The 16,021-nt window shown below is 47.1% G+C and overlaps 1 protein-coding gene across 2 annotated transcripts; it reads left to right on the plus strand.

Moving 5' to 3' along the window:
* The first annotated feature begins 5,241 nt into the window (after positions 1-5,241).
* On the plus strand, positions 5,242-14,106 carry LOC122098374 (keratin, type II cytoskeletal 72). 2 transcript variants are annotated; one of them, XM_042668768.1, is made up of 9 exons: positions 5,242-5,694; positions 7,228-7,442; positions 8,812-8,872; positions 9,210-9,305; positions 10,310-10,474; positions 11,319-11,444; positions 12,191-12,411; positions 13,247-13,281; positions 13,916-14,106. In XM_042668768.1, the coding sequence occupies exons 1-9, from the start codon at positions 5,242-5,244 to the stop codon at positions 14,104-14,106; spliced, it is 1,563 nt and encodes a 520-aa protein (XP_042524702.1). The 2 variants fall into 2 exon arrangements, with proteins under 2 accessions (XP_042524702.1, XP_042524703.1); XM_042668769.1 differs by lacking the exon at positions 11,319-11,444.
* Positions 14,107-16,021: the final 1,915 nt, after the last annotated feature.

Below are 16,021 nucleotides of genomic sequence, written 5' to 3' on the forward strand. Positions count from 1 at the left end.
TAGGGATGGAGAAAATGATCTCTATTCCTCAGGGAGATATGGTCATAAACAAAGATAATGCAAGCTGGGCACCAATGGCTCACACCTGTAATCCTAGCTACTCAAGAGGCTGAGATCTGAGGATCATAGTTCCAAGCCAGCCAAGGCAGGAAAGTCCATGAGACTCTTATCTCTAATAAAACCACCAGAAAACTGTGCTGTGACTCAAGTGGTAGAGCTGAAGAGCTGAGGGACGGTGCCCACGCCCAGAGTTCAAGCCCCATGACCAACCAAAAAAAAAAGAAAAAGATAATGCAATATGAGTAAGATAAAAAACCAAGGAAGATCCAGGGGTAGTCCAGGGGAGAGTAAAGAAGCCTCATGGAGGGCTGGGCAGACTCAGCTGAGGTAACAAGTGCAGAGGTTTCAGAGACCAGGAGGGAGCTCATAGGGGTACAAAAGGAAAACATGGGCTTTGGAGCCAGAGTTCTTGCATGGCAAAAATTAGTTATTGTTATCCTGGTACTGGTGGCTCATGTTTGTAATCTGAGCTACTCAGGAGGCTTAGAACTGAGGATTTGGGGTTGAAGCTAGCCTTCAGGGCAGGAAAGTCTATGAGACTCTTATCGCCAATTAACTAGTGTTAAAAAGCCAGAAGTAGGTATATGGCTCAAGTGGTAGAATGCCTGGAGCTTTTTGGAAAACCCAAACGAGAGCCAAAGACCCAGAGAGATCAAGCCCCAGTATTGACACAAGAATATAAATTGGTTATTGCTGCTGGAATGTGAAGAATGAAACTGGAGGGGCTCAGCAGCGCTGGAGGGAAACAAAAGCCCCTATCTGAAGAGGTAGCAGCAGAAAAGGATCAGAGAGGCCTGTTCTTGTCAGTGAAGAGCTGAGATTTTATCCTGAGGAGTGTGAGGAAGAATTAACCACTTGGTCACGAGACCTGGAACCAGGAGGACTGTCTGTCCCTGACTGTATGACTTAGGTAGGATGCTTCTGTTTTATAGGCCTTGGTTTCCTTGTCAGTAGAAGTGGTTCATAACAGCTGTTATCTCATAAAGTTGCCATGAGAATGGAATTTAATGAAATAATGTTTGAGAATGATTTAATGCCAAGCACTTAGTACATACCCATACATAGTTGTTTTTAGTCTTATGAGATGTAGATTGTTCTTTCAAGAAGCTTAGGAGAAAAGAGGAACAGAGAAGATTTGATAGAGATCAGAAAGTGCATTTCTGATGATGGATGTAAACTTCATTAAGAGCATTGGCAGATAGGAGGTATTTCTGCCATCCAACTCTTATGCTTGGATTCTGACAATTCAGCCCGACAGGCTCAGTGGGCAAACTATGAAATCTGAGTACCTGCACACAACAGAAAGTAATTTTGATTTCCAAATCCAGGGCAGGTTAAGGAAGCTAGTCTCATGGCCTTCCCTAATGGACATCCTGGGAGGACTTCTGTTGTGTGGTCCTGTTACATGCAACATGTGGCCTCCAGCATCACCGAGGCAGGGGGAAGGAAGATGGCAGTGCGCTTTGGAGGCTAATTGCTCCAACACCACTCACATGTCAATGGCCAACACAAGTCACATGTTTCCAATGAAGGCTGTGACAGGAAGAGATATATGGATATTTGATACACTCTCAGCAGACTTTGGCACAAGCTTCCTCAGTGTGCACGCTAATGCTAGTCCAAGGCTGAGAGTTCTTCCACCTTTGGCCAGTGCTGGGAAGATGCTACGTGCATTTTCTAGAGTCCATTCAGACTCCTTTGGATTCTGACAGTGTAACCCTGGCCATAGCAATTGGGCTGCATGTGATATTTTAGGTCTCATTGGTGTTTTTATGAGATATTGTAAATCTGCTTCCATTTGAGGAATTTATGTCCAAGAAATGGTGAATTTTGCTCAGGGTTTCGTAAAGGATGTTTCTTAAAACTTTTGTTCTTCTAAGATTTTTGGCTAACGAGATAGAGCTGTAGTTAAGAGAGTGCTTTTAAGATACCATTAATAAACTAGGTGCGGGTGGCTCACATCTGTAATCCTAGCTACTCAGGAGGCTGAGATCTGATAATCATGGTTTAAAGCCCACCTGGGCAGGAAAGCTCATAAGACTCTTTTCCCTAGTTAATTGCCCCCCAATCCACAAGTAGATCTGTGACTCAAGCACTAAGCTTGAGAAAAAAAGCTCAGGACAGCATCCAGTCCCTGCGTTCAAGCACCAGAACCAGAAAAAACCCAAAATTACTGTTAATAAAAAAGAATCCTGTATTAGAAAATTTGGTATTAGAATCAGCTTTCTTTTTCTTTGCTTTCTGGTTTTATTTAAAGTAAGTTCCTTGGGGCTGGGAAGGTGGCTCAGTGGTAGAACTCTTGCCTTGCATGCCTGAGGCCCTGGGTTCGATTCCTCAGCACCACATAAGCAAAAAGCAAAAAGCCGGAAGTGGTGCTGTGGCTCAAGTGAACTGAAGAGCTGAGGGACAGCGCTCAGGCCCAGAGTTCAGACCTCACGACCGGACCCCCCCCCCAAAAAAACCCCAAAATAAAATTAAGTTCCTTTATTAAAAAATTAAGCTCATATTAAAAAAATCACAAATAATAAATAGTAGACCAAACCTCATCAATCAATCTCTCAGTCACTGTTGTGGAAAAGACTTTTTCTATTACTCCTCGGAAAGTACCACATATCTTTCATTGTTGTTGACATAGTTTAGGACTATACATTCATCACTTATTCACGTATTCACTAGATTGACTTTTAGGCACTGTCCCTGGGCGTTTGTACTCAAAGCGAGTGCTCTACCACTTGAGTCACAGCTTCACTTATGGCTTTTTGTCGTGATGAGTTGGAAATACAAGTCTCATGGGCTTTCCTGCTGGAGCTGGTTTTGACCCACTATCCTCAGATCTCAGCCTCTTCAGCAGATATGATTACAGGTGTGAGCCACTGGCACCTGGTTAAATCGACTTTTTTTTCAAGAAAACTTCAAGGTTCACAGTAAAGTTGGAGTGGCAAGTATAGAAATGTCCCGTGGGTCCCTCCCTCCACGCACAGTGTTCTCATTGTCAACATCCAGCAGACTGAGACATTTATTATTACTAGTGAATGGACATCATTGAGCTTAGGGTGATAGTGAACAGGTTTTGTGAGGTGTGTGTGTGTGTGTATATGTGTGTGTGTGTGTGTACTGGTATTGGGGCTTGAACTCAGGGCTTCATGATCTCCTTTGGCTTTTTCATTAAGGCTGATACTCTACTATTTGAGCCATATACCCATTTCTGGCTTTTTGCTGCTTCATTGGAAATAATGGTCTCATGAACTTTTCTGCTCAGGCTGGCCTTGAATTGAAATCCCTAGATCTCAGCCTCTGGAGTAGCTAGCATTCGCATTACAGGCATATGCCATTAATGCCTGGCCATAGTTGACATACGTAGTGCTAGGCATTCTGTGGGTAGGAACAAATGTATAAATGACACACATCTACCATTATTCTGTCTTACAGAGTAAAATTTTTCATGTAAAGATTTTTCACTGCTGTAAAATCCTCCAGCACTAAGTATATTAATGGATCTAGAAAACCCTGCAATAAGGCATTTGCCTAACACTCTTTTTGTTTTAACTCAGCACAAAATCCATTCTCGCATTTTTTTTCCCTCCCATGATACCTATTACTTTTCAAATAGCAGCTTCCTGGGGGTAAAAGAGACCCAGTTTTCAGCACATTTGCCAGTTTCAACCCAAGTAGTTTCATCCATCTTTTGTAGTAAAGCCCTCTTATTTCCAAAGGCAATATTTCTAGCATAGTCGACCAAACTTAAGGTTGCTACATGGTCACCAGAGCCTGAGGTGACACAGGAAGCCACTGCTAGAGGTGAGTGCCATGAGAACCTGCCCTCCCAGACCTCAGCCACCTTTGATCTGCCCACATCCCCACACATCGATGATGCCTCTGGAGCCTCCATGTGTCACAACTGTCTCCCTCCCATCTATAATAAATGTGATGGCGGTGTGGACCTACTTCTGATTCATACAGCCAGGGGAGCCCTCTGGGGAAGATAAGAATATGCCATTTTATCTGTCTCCTACTCCTTCTCAGTGGCTAGAATTAATACACTCTTTCTTAGCCTAACCAATATGAGGACTATATGGCTCCTGGCTTCAGTAGGAAGAAATGCACTATGTCATGTCTGAAACTTGCTGTTGCACATATATGCACTTAATAAATGTGTGTTATCAATGAATTCTCCTAGCTGGTCTTGAGTAAGTAAAAATCATGTCTAAAAACAAAGAAACAACAAAACTCTGTGTGTGTGTGTGTGTGTGTGTGTGTGTGTGTGTGTGTGTGTGTGTGTGAACAACGGGGCACAGGAAAATCTTGCGAAATCATGAAAATATTCTGTATGATGAAGATAACCTGTAGGTTCCTGAAGGGTCTGCGGCCCCCAGACCCTTCCTTGAACAGCACAGAGAGCCCTCCCTTCCTCACCAGGGACACCCCAATTTTCTCTATCTAGGCATCAGCGTCTGGCACCATCTCTGGACTGATGGATGTCTCCACCACATTGTACAATGTGAATAAACAACTTAGCTGTCATTACACCTAGTGATTGGCTCACTGGAAGCTGTCACTCAATTGCCCCCAGAGACCATATGACTACCCTAAAAGTGACCCCAGGGGAATAATTCAGAGCCCAGCAAGGAGATCTTCCTAAGCACCAGTCTGCTGCACAGCCACCCTAGGGCAGCGGGGCGTGGAGAGGGTCAATCTACCTTCATCCACATAGCAGTCACCCAGCAGAAACAGCCTGGACATCTGCTCTGTTCCTCCCCCTCAGGCCAGACCCACTGGAAGATTTCAGCAGTGATGAATCCAGTAATTGGAGGGAAGCACGTGGAGATAGGGTAGCCAAATTATTATAATACAGGAGGTAAGCAAAGGAAATGCAAGGTTCTGGGCCATTTTATTGGCAATTCATGGAGAGTTCAAGTCTAAGAGACAAAAATCTTGGAGGGTAGATGGTAATTTCCTAAATGAAGAACCCAAGATGTCCAAAGTGACATAAAAGGTATTCCCAAGGTACAAATTAGGCTGACTCCAGCTTGCTAGTCTGCACTGAACTATTTAAGGGGCCAGCTGGTCCAGGAGTGTATCTGAGCGCCCTTGAGTGCCCGCCCTGCCCGCTCCGCGCTCTGCGCACGGCCCAGCAGCCCAGGCAGCCCAGACAGCCCAGACGCCCCTCGGACCTCGCCAGCCATGAGTCGCCAGCTGTCCGTCTACTCCAGCGGGGAGCGCCTGGGCTTCAGTGGCTGCTCGGCAGTCATCTCGGGCCGGTTCAGCAGCAGTCGCTCCTCCTTCAGGGCCGGGGTCAAGGGCGCAGCCACATTTGGCAGCCGGAGCCTCTTCAACATGGGGGGCGGCCGGCGCCTGGCACTCAGCGCTGCTCGGGCGGGTGGCTTTGCGCCAGGCCAGGGGGGCACGAGTGGTGGCCGTCCCGGGGGCTTCGTGGGCACCGTCTTTGGCAGCGCTGGATTGGGGCCGACATGTCCGTCTGTGTGTCCCCCGGGGGGCATCCCTCAGGTCTTTGTCAACAAGAGCCTCCTGGCTCCCCTTAATGTGGAGCTGGACCCCGAGATCCAGAAGGTGCGCACTCAGGAGCGCGAGCAGATCAAGGCGTTGAACAACAAGTTTGCTTCATTCATTGACAAGGTGGGTCCTGGCGCAACTTCCTATCCCTGCCTCTGCCCCTGCTCCCAGTGCCCATTGTGCCCACTCTGCCACTGATGGGCGAGTGGGAATAGGTGCGAGTGAATACTTTTCTGAGCCTTTCCTTACTCATCTGCAAAACGGGCACAGTAATGAATCTTGGCCTAATGCGCAGTAATCAGGACCAACGGATTCATGCTTAGACTAGTGCACACATTCCCAAGGAAGGGGAGCCTCTCTATTCCTTGTGGGGAGAAGACCTTGGAAGGGGAGCTGGTAAACCAGAGGTAGAAGACCTGTGGAACTGGTCCTTCGAGGGCTCTGGCTATCACATAAGTCGATGGAGACACACCTTTAGGATAGGGTCACTGGAAGACATAAACCATGGAATATTCCAGGACTTTGCAAATGTTGAAGCGACTGAAAGGTAGGAAGAGGAAGGGTATGTAAGACAGACAACTTTCCACAGGAAGTGGGAGAACAAAACCAGAACATTGAAGGGTCAGGGTTAAAGGGCTGTTTATTTTTCAATTCAAGGCATCTAGATCAACATCACCCCTTCCATGGTTCTCTTGGAGGGGTCATTCAGAGGAAAGACATGTCAAGGCGAATGTATGTTGGGGAGAGTATACTCAGAAATGAGGGTAATGAGGAAGGTATCTCTGGCTCAGGTGAGTGGGAAGAAACAAAGAATGGGCTTCTTTGTCTCCACTATGGCAGGTGAGAAGGACACATAATAAGTACAGTAGCTGATACTGTTGGAGATGCTGCTCAGTTATCTGGTCCCAGTGATGAACTTCTCAAGGCACAACCTCCAATTCTCGCCTTACTCTGCCTTGCAGATGAGGCAGCTAAGGCCATGGAAGGCTAAGAAATGAGCCCAAGTTGACAACAGTCAATGTGGGTTGTGTGTGTGTGTGCTGAGGGTGAAGGAGGAGGCTTGGTAGGAGAGGCTGAGTGGGAGACACAGCCACTATTCTGGAGGACAGGGACCTCCTACTGTGAGTCCTTCCCTTCTACTTAAAAAAATTTCCAGATTGTGCATATGAAAGTGAATGGCTTAATTTACTTTAACATAATTATCTCCATCCATTTTCCTTCCAATGATATTGTTTCATTCTTCCTTATGGCTGAATAAAATTCCATAGTGTATGTATATCACACTTATCCTTACCATCAGTTATTGGATGATTCTGTAATGTGGCTCTTGTCAGTAGTGCTGTAGTAAACATAAATATGTGTGTGGCTTGCTCCATTGCATACTTGGGCATGAACTCAGGTCTTCATGCTCTCTCATTTGGCTTTTGTATTGATGACTGACACTCTACCATTGGAGTCATACCTCCACCTTCTGGCTTTTTGCTGATTAATTAGAGATGAGTCTCTTGAATTTGTCTGTTTTGCTTTACACGGTGACACTTAGATCTCAGCCTCCCAAATAAGATTTCACATGTAAGTCACCTGTGCGTAGCTCTGTCTCACTCTTGAGTGACAATTTCCATGGAGACTCAACAGTAGCTGGGCTTTGGGTGTCAGGTACGCTTCCTGGAGCAGCAGAACCAGGTGCTGGAGACCAAGTGGGAGCTGCTGCAGCAGCTGGACCTGAACAACTGCAGGAAGAATCTGGAATCCATTCATGAGGGCTACATCAGCAGCCTGCGGAAGCAGCTGGAAGTGCTGTCCGGGGACCGGGTGAGGCTGGACTCGGAGCTGAGGAGCATGAGGGACGTGGTGGAAGACTACAAGAAGAGGTGAGTGGGAGGCAGAGAAAGCTGCTGGAGATGTGGTTTACCTTGGAGCCAGCATTGTTGCCTGTGCCCTCTGCTGAGATGACTGATTGCTATTTCCTGTGCCACAGGCGAGGGAGAGACATGTAGGTAGAATGAGGCTTAGAACCACAAACCCACATCATTTTACCCAGAATGGTGCTCTGAACTGCGTAAGGATGTGGGTCCAAGTTCTAGCATTGGAAATAAAGAATGAGGGCAAATAATGAGCTTAAAACCAGATGGACAACCCAAAGGTTTTGGAGTTCCTTTTAAGAGGAGCTTTCTGTGGAAGCCCCAGTCTGTGAAACACTCACTAATTTTAGAACAAATGTGAAAAGTAACAAAAAATGAATTTTAGAAACTTACTTTGTGTCAAAGTGAGTCTGTGCCTACAAACTCCATCTTTCAAAAGGATAATGAAACCAGCCTTACTTACTTATGTAAGTGGCTTACTTACATAATCCTACTACTTAGAAGGCTGAGATTTGAGGATCACATTTCGAAGTCAACCCAGGCAGGAAAGTCCTTGACACCTCTATTTCCAATTAACCATTAAAAAGTCAGAAATGGAGCTGTGGCTCAAGTGATAGAGTGCCAGCCTTGAGCAAAATAGCTAAGGGATAGCTCTCAGGCTTTGAATCCAAGCTGCAGCACATGTGCGCGCATGCACGTGCGTACACACACACACACACACACACACACACACACACACACATTAGGAGTGTATCTGAAAGAACAGATCAGATATCCCTGTGAGTTGAGTCACTGAGAGAATAATAAATATAGATGTGAGAGTGATAGATATAGGTGAGATGATAATAAATACAGATTCTGTGACCTTGATGTTTTGAAACTTGTCTTAGGTATAGGCGACTTCTACAGTTGCAGGAGCAAGAGCTAGTGCTGAGTTCTTTGTCTTGATCCACATGCAACCTATTCTCTTCTGAGCCCTGCAGGGAAACCTCATGGGAAAGGGTGAAGGTCCTTGATCTCAGAGGGAACACAGATTATGGGCACAGTTTTAAAGAATAATCTCAGAGTGGAAATGAGTACAGTGTGACTAGTGCAAGTGGAATCAAGATGGAAATCAGAGCCTAAGTGGAGATCCAAGAGGGTTTGGAGAGAAAATGAGTCTGTGAGGGTCTGTCAGTGGGTGAATGTGCAGAGAGCCCCAGAATGGACTCCTTTGAAGCCGCCCTTTCCCACATCCCCTAGAGGAAGGCTGCACCCTGACCGCAGATGGTGGTGACCTTCCCCTGGCAGCTGCTGGTGTGGAGGCCGACACTGCTCAGTGAGTATCTGTGGGACTGAATGGTCCCAATGCCACTGCTGTTCTTCTCCCTATCCACAGGTACGAGGTGGAGATTAACCGACGCACTGCTGCTGAGAATGAGTTCGTGGTGCTGAAGAAGGTACGAAGAATGCAGGCAGGGCTGGGAGAAACCCATGGATCCTGACCACCAGCCACAATGACTTTGTAGGATGAGGAAAGGCAGCCTCTTGGTCACTTACTGGGTCCTCCCTCCCTTCACTGGGATGCACACTGCTTCCCCAAATCTGCCAGTCTAGCACCTAGCCATTGGACTGCACTTCCAACATGGCCTTTGCACCCCCATGAGTTGGTTTCCTCTTGAGTCGGACCAACATCCAGGGGTGAGGGGTTAGAGAGAGCTAGAAATCCTTGGCTCCCTGTGGCAGGGAGGGTAGGGCAGGGCAGACAGCACCCTGACTATCACCTGTGTGTTCCAGGATGTAGATGCTGCCTACATGAACAAGGTTGAGCTTCAGGCCAAAGTAGAATCTCTGACAGATGATATCAAATTCTTCAAGTGTCTCTATGAAGGGGTAAGGACCACTCCAGCCTCTCTTGTGTGGCTGTTCCTCTTGCAGGTGGCTTCTGGCCTGAGGCCTGGATGGTTGTGTGGATCAAGGGTTGAGGGTAAAAAAGCCTTTCTATGGGTATAGCTGTTATTCACTGAAGCTCTACTGAGGGCCTGTGAGTTAGGCTTTGAGGAGATCATCAATGGAGGGGAATGATTCCTGACCTCCAGGAATTCATGGTCTGGCAGGAGATTCGGTATGCAGAGGGAAACATAGCAAGCCCAGTCTGGGTCATTGGGGAAGGCCCCTGGAGAAAGGAGAAAGATTTCAGCTGGTGCTAGGAAAGGCATAGTATTCCAGCCTGATGGAGAAGGAAAAAACAAGTGAGCATTTAGAAGGCTGTAATGTGTGAAAGCTTGAAGGCTATGGAAGGAAGAAGAGCACAGGGAAAGAAAAAGTGGTGGGTACCTGGGACCAGTGGCTCATGCCTGTCATCCTAGCTACTCAGGAGGCTGAGATCTGGGAACAGTTCAAATCCGGCCCAGGAAGTCCATGAGACTCTCATCTCTAATTAACTATTTAAAAAAAGCCAGAAATGACGCTGTGGCTCAAGTAGTACAGCACTAGCCTTGAGCACAAAAGCTCAGAGACAGGGCCCAGGTCCTGAATTCAAGCCTCAGAGCTGGCAAACACATCAAAATGGTGGTAGATGACTTCTTTGAGACCTCTAAGTGCCACAAGAAGAGTTAAGATGTGATGCTGTAGATGAAGGTGGTATTTCTGTTTTTGAGAAAAAAACATGAAGATGAGTAGAAGGGTCCTGAGTGCAAAATAAAAGAGGAATCCACTGCTTGGGGATGAAACTCAAGGTAGTCATTCTTACACCTGGCAGCCTCTGGTGCTGAGGCAGTTGGAACATTGAGGAAAGGCAGACAGGAGCAGTGAGGATTGTGTCCAGAGAGGATCAGGAGAAGTGGTCCTGTCATGGGAATTTCCTAACTGGCTCTCTTCCTCCAACTCTTCTGCAGGAGATTGCTCAGATGCAGTCCCACATCAGTGACACCTCTGTCATTCTGTCAATGGACAATAACCGACAGCTGGATCTGGACAGCATTATTAATGATGTTCGAGCCCAGTACGAGGACATGGCTGTGAAGAGCAAGGCTGAGACAGAGAACCTGTACCATGACAAGGTGAGCCTAAGCCCAATCACCACTGCTGGGACACTCTCTTCATGCATGCATGTGTGTGCCGTGTGTGTGTGTGTGTGTGTGTGTGTGTGTGTGTGTGTGTGTGCACGCCCGTGCGCTCATGTGTGTATGCATGTGAATTTGAGCTCAGTGGGAGATCTCCTGTGTTTTGGAGTCGGGCACCATAAAATGTAATCCTGTGATCCAGGGAGATCGTGGCAGGTTTGGACTTTTTAGGAATATAAATGACATTTAACTCTTACCTAAAATGGTCTTTGCTGGCAGCTGAGTCTCTGTCAGCCTTAACCTTGATAAAGCTCTGACACAGTCATGGGGAATCCAAATAGGTCTGCTTTCTTTCTTGTTTCCAACTTTGACAAAAGTTGGATAGACAGTTCCAGTTGCAACAGAGTTCTCACACTGGAAAAGCAAAGGATCAAAGGATCCTACTGAACTAGAACAGTCTTCTCCTCCCCCCTTTCCCTCTACCTCCCTCCTTTGCTGGTATGTATATTGCTTCAATAATTTAAACACATGTGGTCACCCACCCCATAATAACCACTCTCAAAACAGGTGAAGTGTGTGTGTGTGTGTGTGTGTGTGTGTGCGCACGCGCGTGCAACCAGGGTCTGGACCCTACCCATTAGCTTTTTTGCTCAAGGCTGGCACCGTACTACATGAACCACAGGTCCACTACCAGCCTCACTGACTTTCTTGCTAGGCTGGCTTCAAATCTTGATCCTCATATCTCAATCTCCTTAGTAGCTAGGGTTATAGGCTTGAGCCACTGATGCCAAGCAACTGGGTAAATTCTTCACTGTGCTTCTCTTTCGTTATCCAACCTCAGATCCAGGAGCTGCAGCTTACAGCAGGCCAGCATGGGGATGACCTCAAACTCACCAACGCTGAGATCTCAGAGCTTAACCGGCTGATCCAGAGGATCCACTTGGAGATAGGCAACGTGAAGAAGCAGGTGGGTTTCCTGCAGTGAATCCTGTATGGCATTGATTGAGCGCCGAGTGGGACAAGACAGAATATGCAGAAGTGTAGAGCAATCCTATCCTCAGGCAAATGCCAGTAACTCATCTGGTGGAGAAGATCAGAAAGCATTGGGATGAGGGTAGAGCATTCCATATAGCACAGCGCATGCTGTTGGAGGCCAGGGGGGCTGGAGGCGAGTGAGGACCTGGGAGAAGCTTCTGTGTATGAGGTGGGATTACACCGGGGAGAAGGTGTCCAGGTGAAGGAGCTGGCAGAGGCAGTGGATGGAAGTGTGTGTGTGTGTGTGTGTGTGTGTGTGTGTGTGTGTTATGCATTCAGGGAGGACAGTTGTCTATCTGTAGAAGATCTGCAATGCAACCATTGTGACCTGAAGCAGAGAACACCATCGGGCAGGATTAGGTAGCTTATGGATGCCTTCTTTGCCAGACAGTGTGATTGGTTTAGACCCCCATGCGGGAGGTAAAGGAGCCACAGATTTCACATGATCGTTTCTTGTTGATTTTAGAAGAGAACAGGGGAGACCTCCTATCTTAGATGGCTCAGGGCCCTGCTTTGGTGTGTGGCCTTGCCCATGGTATGCAGATCCTCTTTCTGGAGCACGTGTAGTTTGGAAGTCAGCAAGCCTCTGAGTACTTTCTGTCCATCAGGATCACACAGTCAGGAAACTTGTCAGAGAGGGATCCCAGACCCAAAGTGCTGAATCTCTTTATCCCTCAGTGCTCCAACTTGGAAACAGCCATCGCTGACGCAGAGCAGCGGGGTGACTGTGCACTCAAAGATGCCCGGGCCAAGCTGGACGAGCTGGAGGGCGGACTGCAGCAGAGCAAGGAGGATCTGGCCCGGATGCTGTGTGAGCACCAGGAGCTCTTGAACGTCAAGCTGGCGCTGGACATGGAGATTGCCACCTACAGGAAGCTGCTGGAGGGTGAAGAGAGCAGGTGAGGGGCAGTTTAGTTTTGTTTTCTGCTTTAAATAGAAGCTCTAATAAAGTCATAGACAAGAAGGACCAAATTGTAACAATCACTAAGAGGCTGCGGGAGAAGGATTATTAGCATTGTCAGGGTTTAAGAACACAAACATTCCCAGACTTTACATGGGTGGAGGAGAGGCAAGAAGACCACCAAGAATCACTCCAAGTTCAAATTCACTCTGGGAAAGCGTAAGGCTTGGTAAGGGATGTAGGCTCATTCTTCTTATTTGTCTAAGGCCATTAGTGCTGGGTGCTGGTAGATCACACCTGTAATACTAACTACCCAGGAGGCTGAGATCTGAGGATTGTGGTTCAAAGACAGCCCAGGCAGAAAAGTCCATGAGACTCTTACCTCCAACTAACCAGCAAAAAGCCAATAGGTTTGACTCAAGTGGTAGAGCACTAACTTTGAATGAAAGAGCTAAGGGAGAGCACATTGGCCCTGAGTTCAAGCCTCAGTACTGGCGAGCGTGCGCGTGCACACACACCACACACACACACACACACACACACACACACACACACAAGAAGACTATTGGAATATTTAGCATGGGATTGAGCTATTAACCATTCCACACAACAAATAAATAATCCAAAGCATCTGATGGAGAATGAGTCTTTATAGCAGCCCAAGTTTTCACCTCTGTTCTCCATTTCTTGAGAGGTTCTGCTGGAATCTGGAAAGGAAGGAGTCTGGATGGGGCTGGGGACACATTCTAAGAGGAAAGACTTAGTCCTGGATTCAGCCTGGATAGACGGTGCTTGTTTGTGAAGGTAATGCCTGTTTTCTTCCCCATCTGCAGGATGTCTGGCGAGTACCCGAATTCTGTGAGCATCTGTGAGTACTTGGATATCTTAGTCCTCACCTCAGTCTCCTTAGTGGAAGTCACTCTAGTTGAAGGGTTTGGGAAAAACTTAAAGCCAGAAAGAGGGATCTAGCTTTAGTAATTGTCATGGAGCATTGAATGAAAATACAACAATATAAAGTACAGAAGGACTTAATGATGTATAACCCAATGATCTGTTATAAGAATGAAGCCAGAACAAGATGACAGGCTTAGCTTGCAGGAGGGGGGATTTTAGGGGAGACTGAAAGACCACTGATGAAAAAGAAGTAGCTGTAACAACCATCTCTGGGCTTATACCTTGGAGAGAGCACTGGGGAGGAGCTGTGTAATGAAAAGCAGGGATATTCCCATCAGCCTCTATTGCATCAGCAACATAGATGCTTCCTTTATGAAGTGCCTATTTTCATTTGTCCTGAACCAAGGGGGAACTCTAAAAGAGTTCCTGTCTGCTATGAGCCTAAAGTCTGATATTGTCAGATTGGACATACACTACTAGGGAAAGGTAGAAATACAGGGCCAAGAACATGAAACATGAAGCCATACTGATATCATCAGACTTATATGAAGACTTATCAGAATTACATCTGAAGCCACATGTATACTTTTGTCCCCCCTCCCTCCCAGCTGTCATCAGCAGCACCAATGCCGGGCCAGCAGGGGCTGGCTTCAGCGTGGGATTTGGTGCCTCTAACAGTTACAGCTACAGACCTATGGGGCTGGAGGTCAAGACCAAAGGCAGCTGTGGCAGCGAGCTCAAGGATTCGGTTACTAAAACCTCGGGCAGCAGCTGTACAACCAAAAAGGCCTCCAGATGACAGGGCAGCCGTGGCTCTGCGAGTGGGAGGCTGAGGATCCAACCACCTCTCTGCTCTCCTCCCTGGCACCTCTTTCCAAGATGGAAAGTGGTTTCTTCATCACCACAATCCCAATCTTACCTCCCTTCCATGTTGTCCTCAGTGGGGTGATGCTCTGATGCATGTCATGGGCTTTCTTAGTGATCTTCCTCCTGGCTGCTTTTCATGGGGTAATTGGCCCAAACTTAGAGATAGAGCACATGCCCAGATGTTTTCCTCTGCCCTGGTTCTTTCTCGGGCTCTTACTGTTAAGGGGGGGGGGTGGTTCTTTAATGGGATTGTGTCTATTTTTCTGCTTTTCTTGCAATAAATGGTTGGCTTCATTTGTTTTAGTTTCTGTGTTTGTGTGTGTGTGTGTGCGTGTGTGTGTGTGTGTGTGTGTGTGTGTGTGTGTATAATAACAGAATACTTGAGGCTGGGGAATTTATAAAACATGAGAGTGTATTTTGACTCACAGTTCCGGAGACATGAGAACATAGTGCCAGAATCTGTTTGGTGTCTGGTAAGGGCCTGTGCTTTGTCATATAGGATGTGTGAACATGTATGGGAACAAATACATGTGTGAGGGAGGCCAGACTCACTTTATAACAACCCACTCTCAGAACAAGTCTCATCTCTTTAGAAAGACATTAATCTACTCCCCCAAACCTATTTACCTCCCAAAGGCCTCCCAACACCACCCCACGGAGAATCAGATTTCAATACTAGTCTGGGCAAGGACACATTTCTACATGCCAGCAGCATTTTTGTTCTCAGTGTGGAATCTGTGCATTGCTGTAACTTTTCTTGATCTGGATCCTACCTGGTCTGTGACCTCACCTGGATCTTTGCTGTTGGTTCTAAACCAGGCTGTGCATAAAGGTTTTGGAGATTCCATCTCAACCAATGACTGGGTACAGTGGTGCGCACCTGATATTCTAGCTATGGTGGGAAGCACAAATAGGAGGATCACAGTCCAACCTGGCCTAAGTATAAAGGGAGACCCTATCTTAAAATTAACCAACATAAAAAGGTGCTGGAAGAATGGTTCAGGCGGTAGAGTACCTGCTTAGCAAGTGTGAGGGTCTGAGGCTAACAAAAAAGAGAGCACAAGCCAGGCATTAGTGTAATCTTGTAATCCTAGCTACTCAGGAGGGTGGGATCTAAACATCATGGTTCAAAGCCAGCCTGAGCAAGAAAGTCCATGAGACTCTTATTTCCAATTAACCACCCAAGACCTGGAAGTGGAGCTGTGGTTCAAGTGGTAGGGTGTTAGCCTTGAGTACAAAAGCTCAGGGACAGTGCCCAGTCGTGGTTCTTATTATAGTCATCATCATCATCATGAGATTCTGTAGTATACAACTGTATGTTGTGTGTCTTCATGTGGTGAGTCCATCACAAGGCGACAGGACATTCCCAGCCCCATTATATGGAACCATTATGGTATATACTGCCCACTGTTGGCCAAAATATTGTCCTGCAGTGCAGACTGTATGGTTGACTTGTGTTTATAGGGCCTTGTGTATTTTGGAGGCTGTATGCTGGTTTAGGCTGTTGAATATGGCAGCAACAAGATTTGCCCAGAGGCCTGGCAGAGCCCGTTAGGGGGGCCAGGGCTGCTGGATGTGTTCATCACAGCCTGTCGGTTCAGCTACTTGCTGCTTCCATCCCTAAGTCCTTCTGCCTGTATTTTGTGTATGCACTGCCCTCTGCCAGCAGCTCTGGGTACTGCACCTCTCCTCCTCCACCTCTCCCTGGAGCCCTGGGGAAAAAGACTTCCTCTGAGGTCTGGTGTTTGGGGGCTGATCCTGGACAAGCTACCTGCTAGGGTGGAGGGGTCAGCTAGAGGAGCTGCTGTATCACTCCCTGGCGTGCCCAGGCTGGCCCTGGCCTCCTT

Source organism: Dipodomys spectabilis, unplaced genomic scaffold, assembly GCF_019054845.1.
Source record: "Dipodomys spectabilis isolate Male_0828 unplaced genomic scaffold, ASM1905484v1 ptg000477l, whole genome shotgun sequence".
NCBI classification, from domain to species: domain Eukaryota; kingdom Metazoa; phylum Chordata; class Mammalia; order Rodentia; family Heteromyidae; genus Dipodomys; species Dipodomys spectabilis.

What these genes read in the sequence shown, in the direction of transcription:
- LOC122098374 (XM_042668768.1), top strand. Translation starts at nt 5,242, where the DNA reads ATGAGTCGCCAGCTGTCCGTCTACTCCAGCGGGGAGCGCCTGGGCTTC. An exon ending in TTGCTTCATTCATTGACAAG is followed by an intron (nt 5,695 to 7,227) that starts GTGGGTCCTGGC and finishes TTTGGGTGTCAG; the next exon opens with GTACGCTTCCTGGAGCAGCA. An exon ending in CCCGAATTCTGTGAGCATCT is followed by an intron (nt 13,282 to 13,915) that starts GTGAGTACTTGG and finishes CCTCCCTCCCAG; the next exon opens with CTGTCATCAGCAGCACCAAT.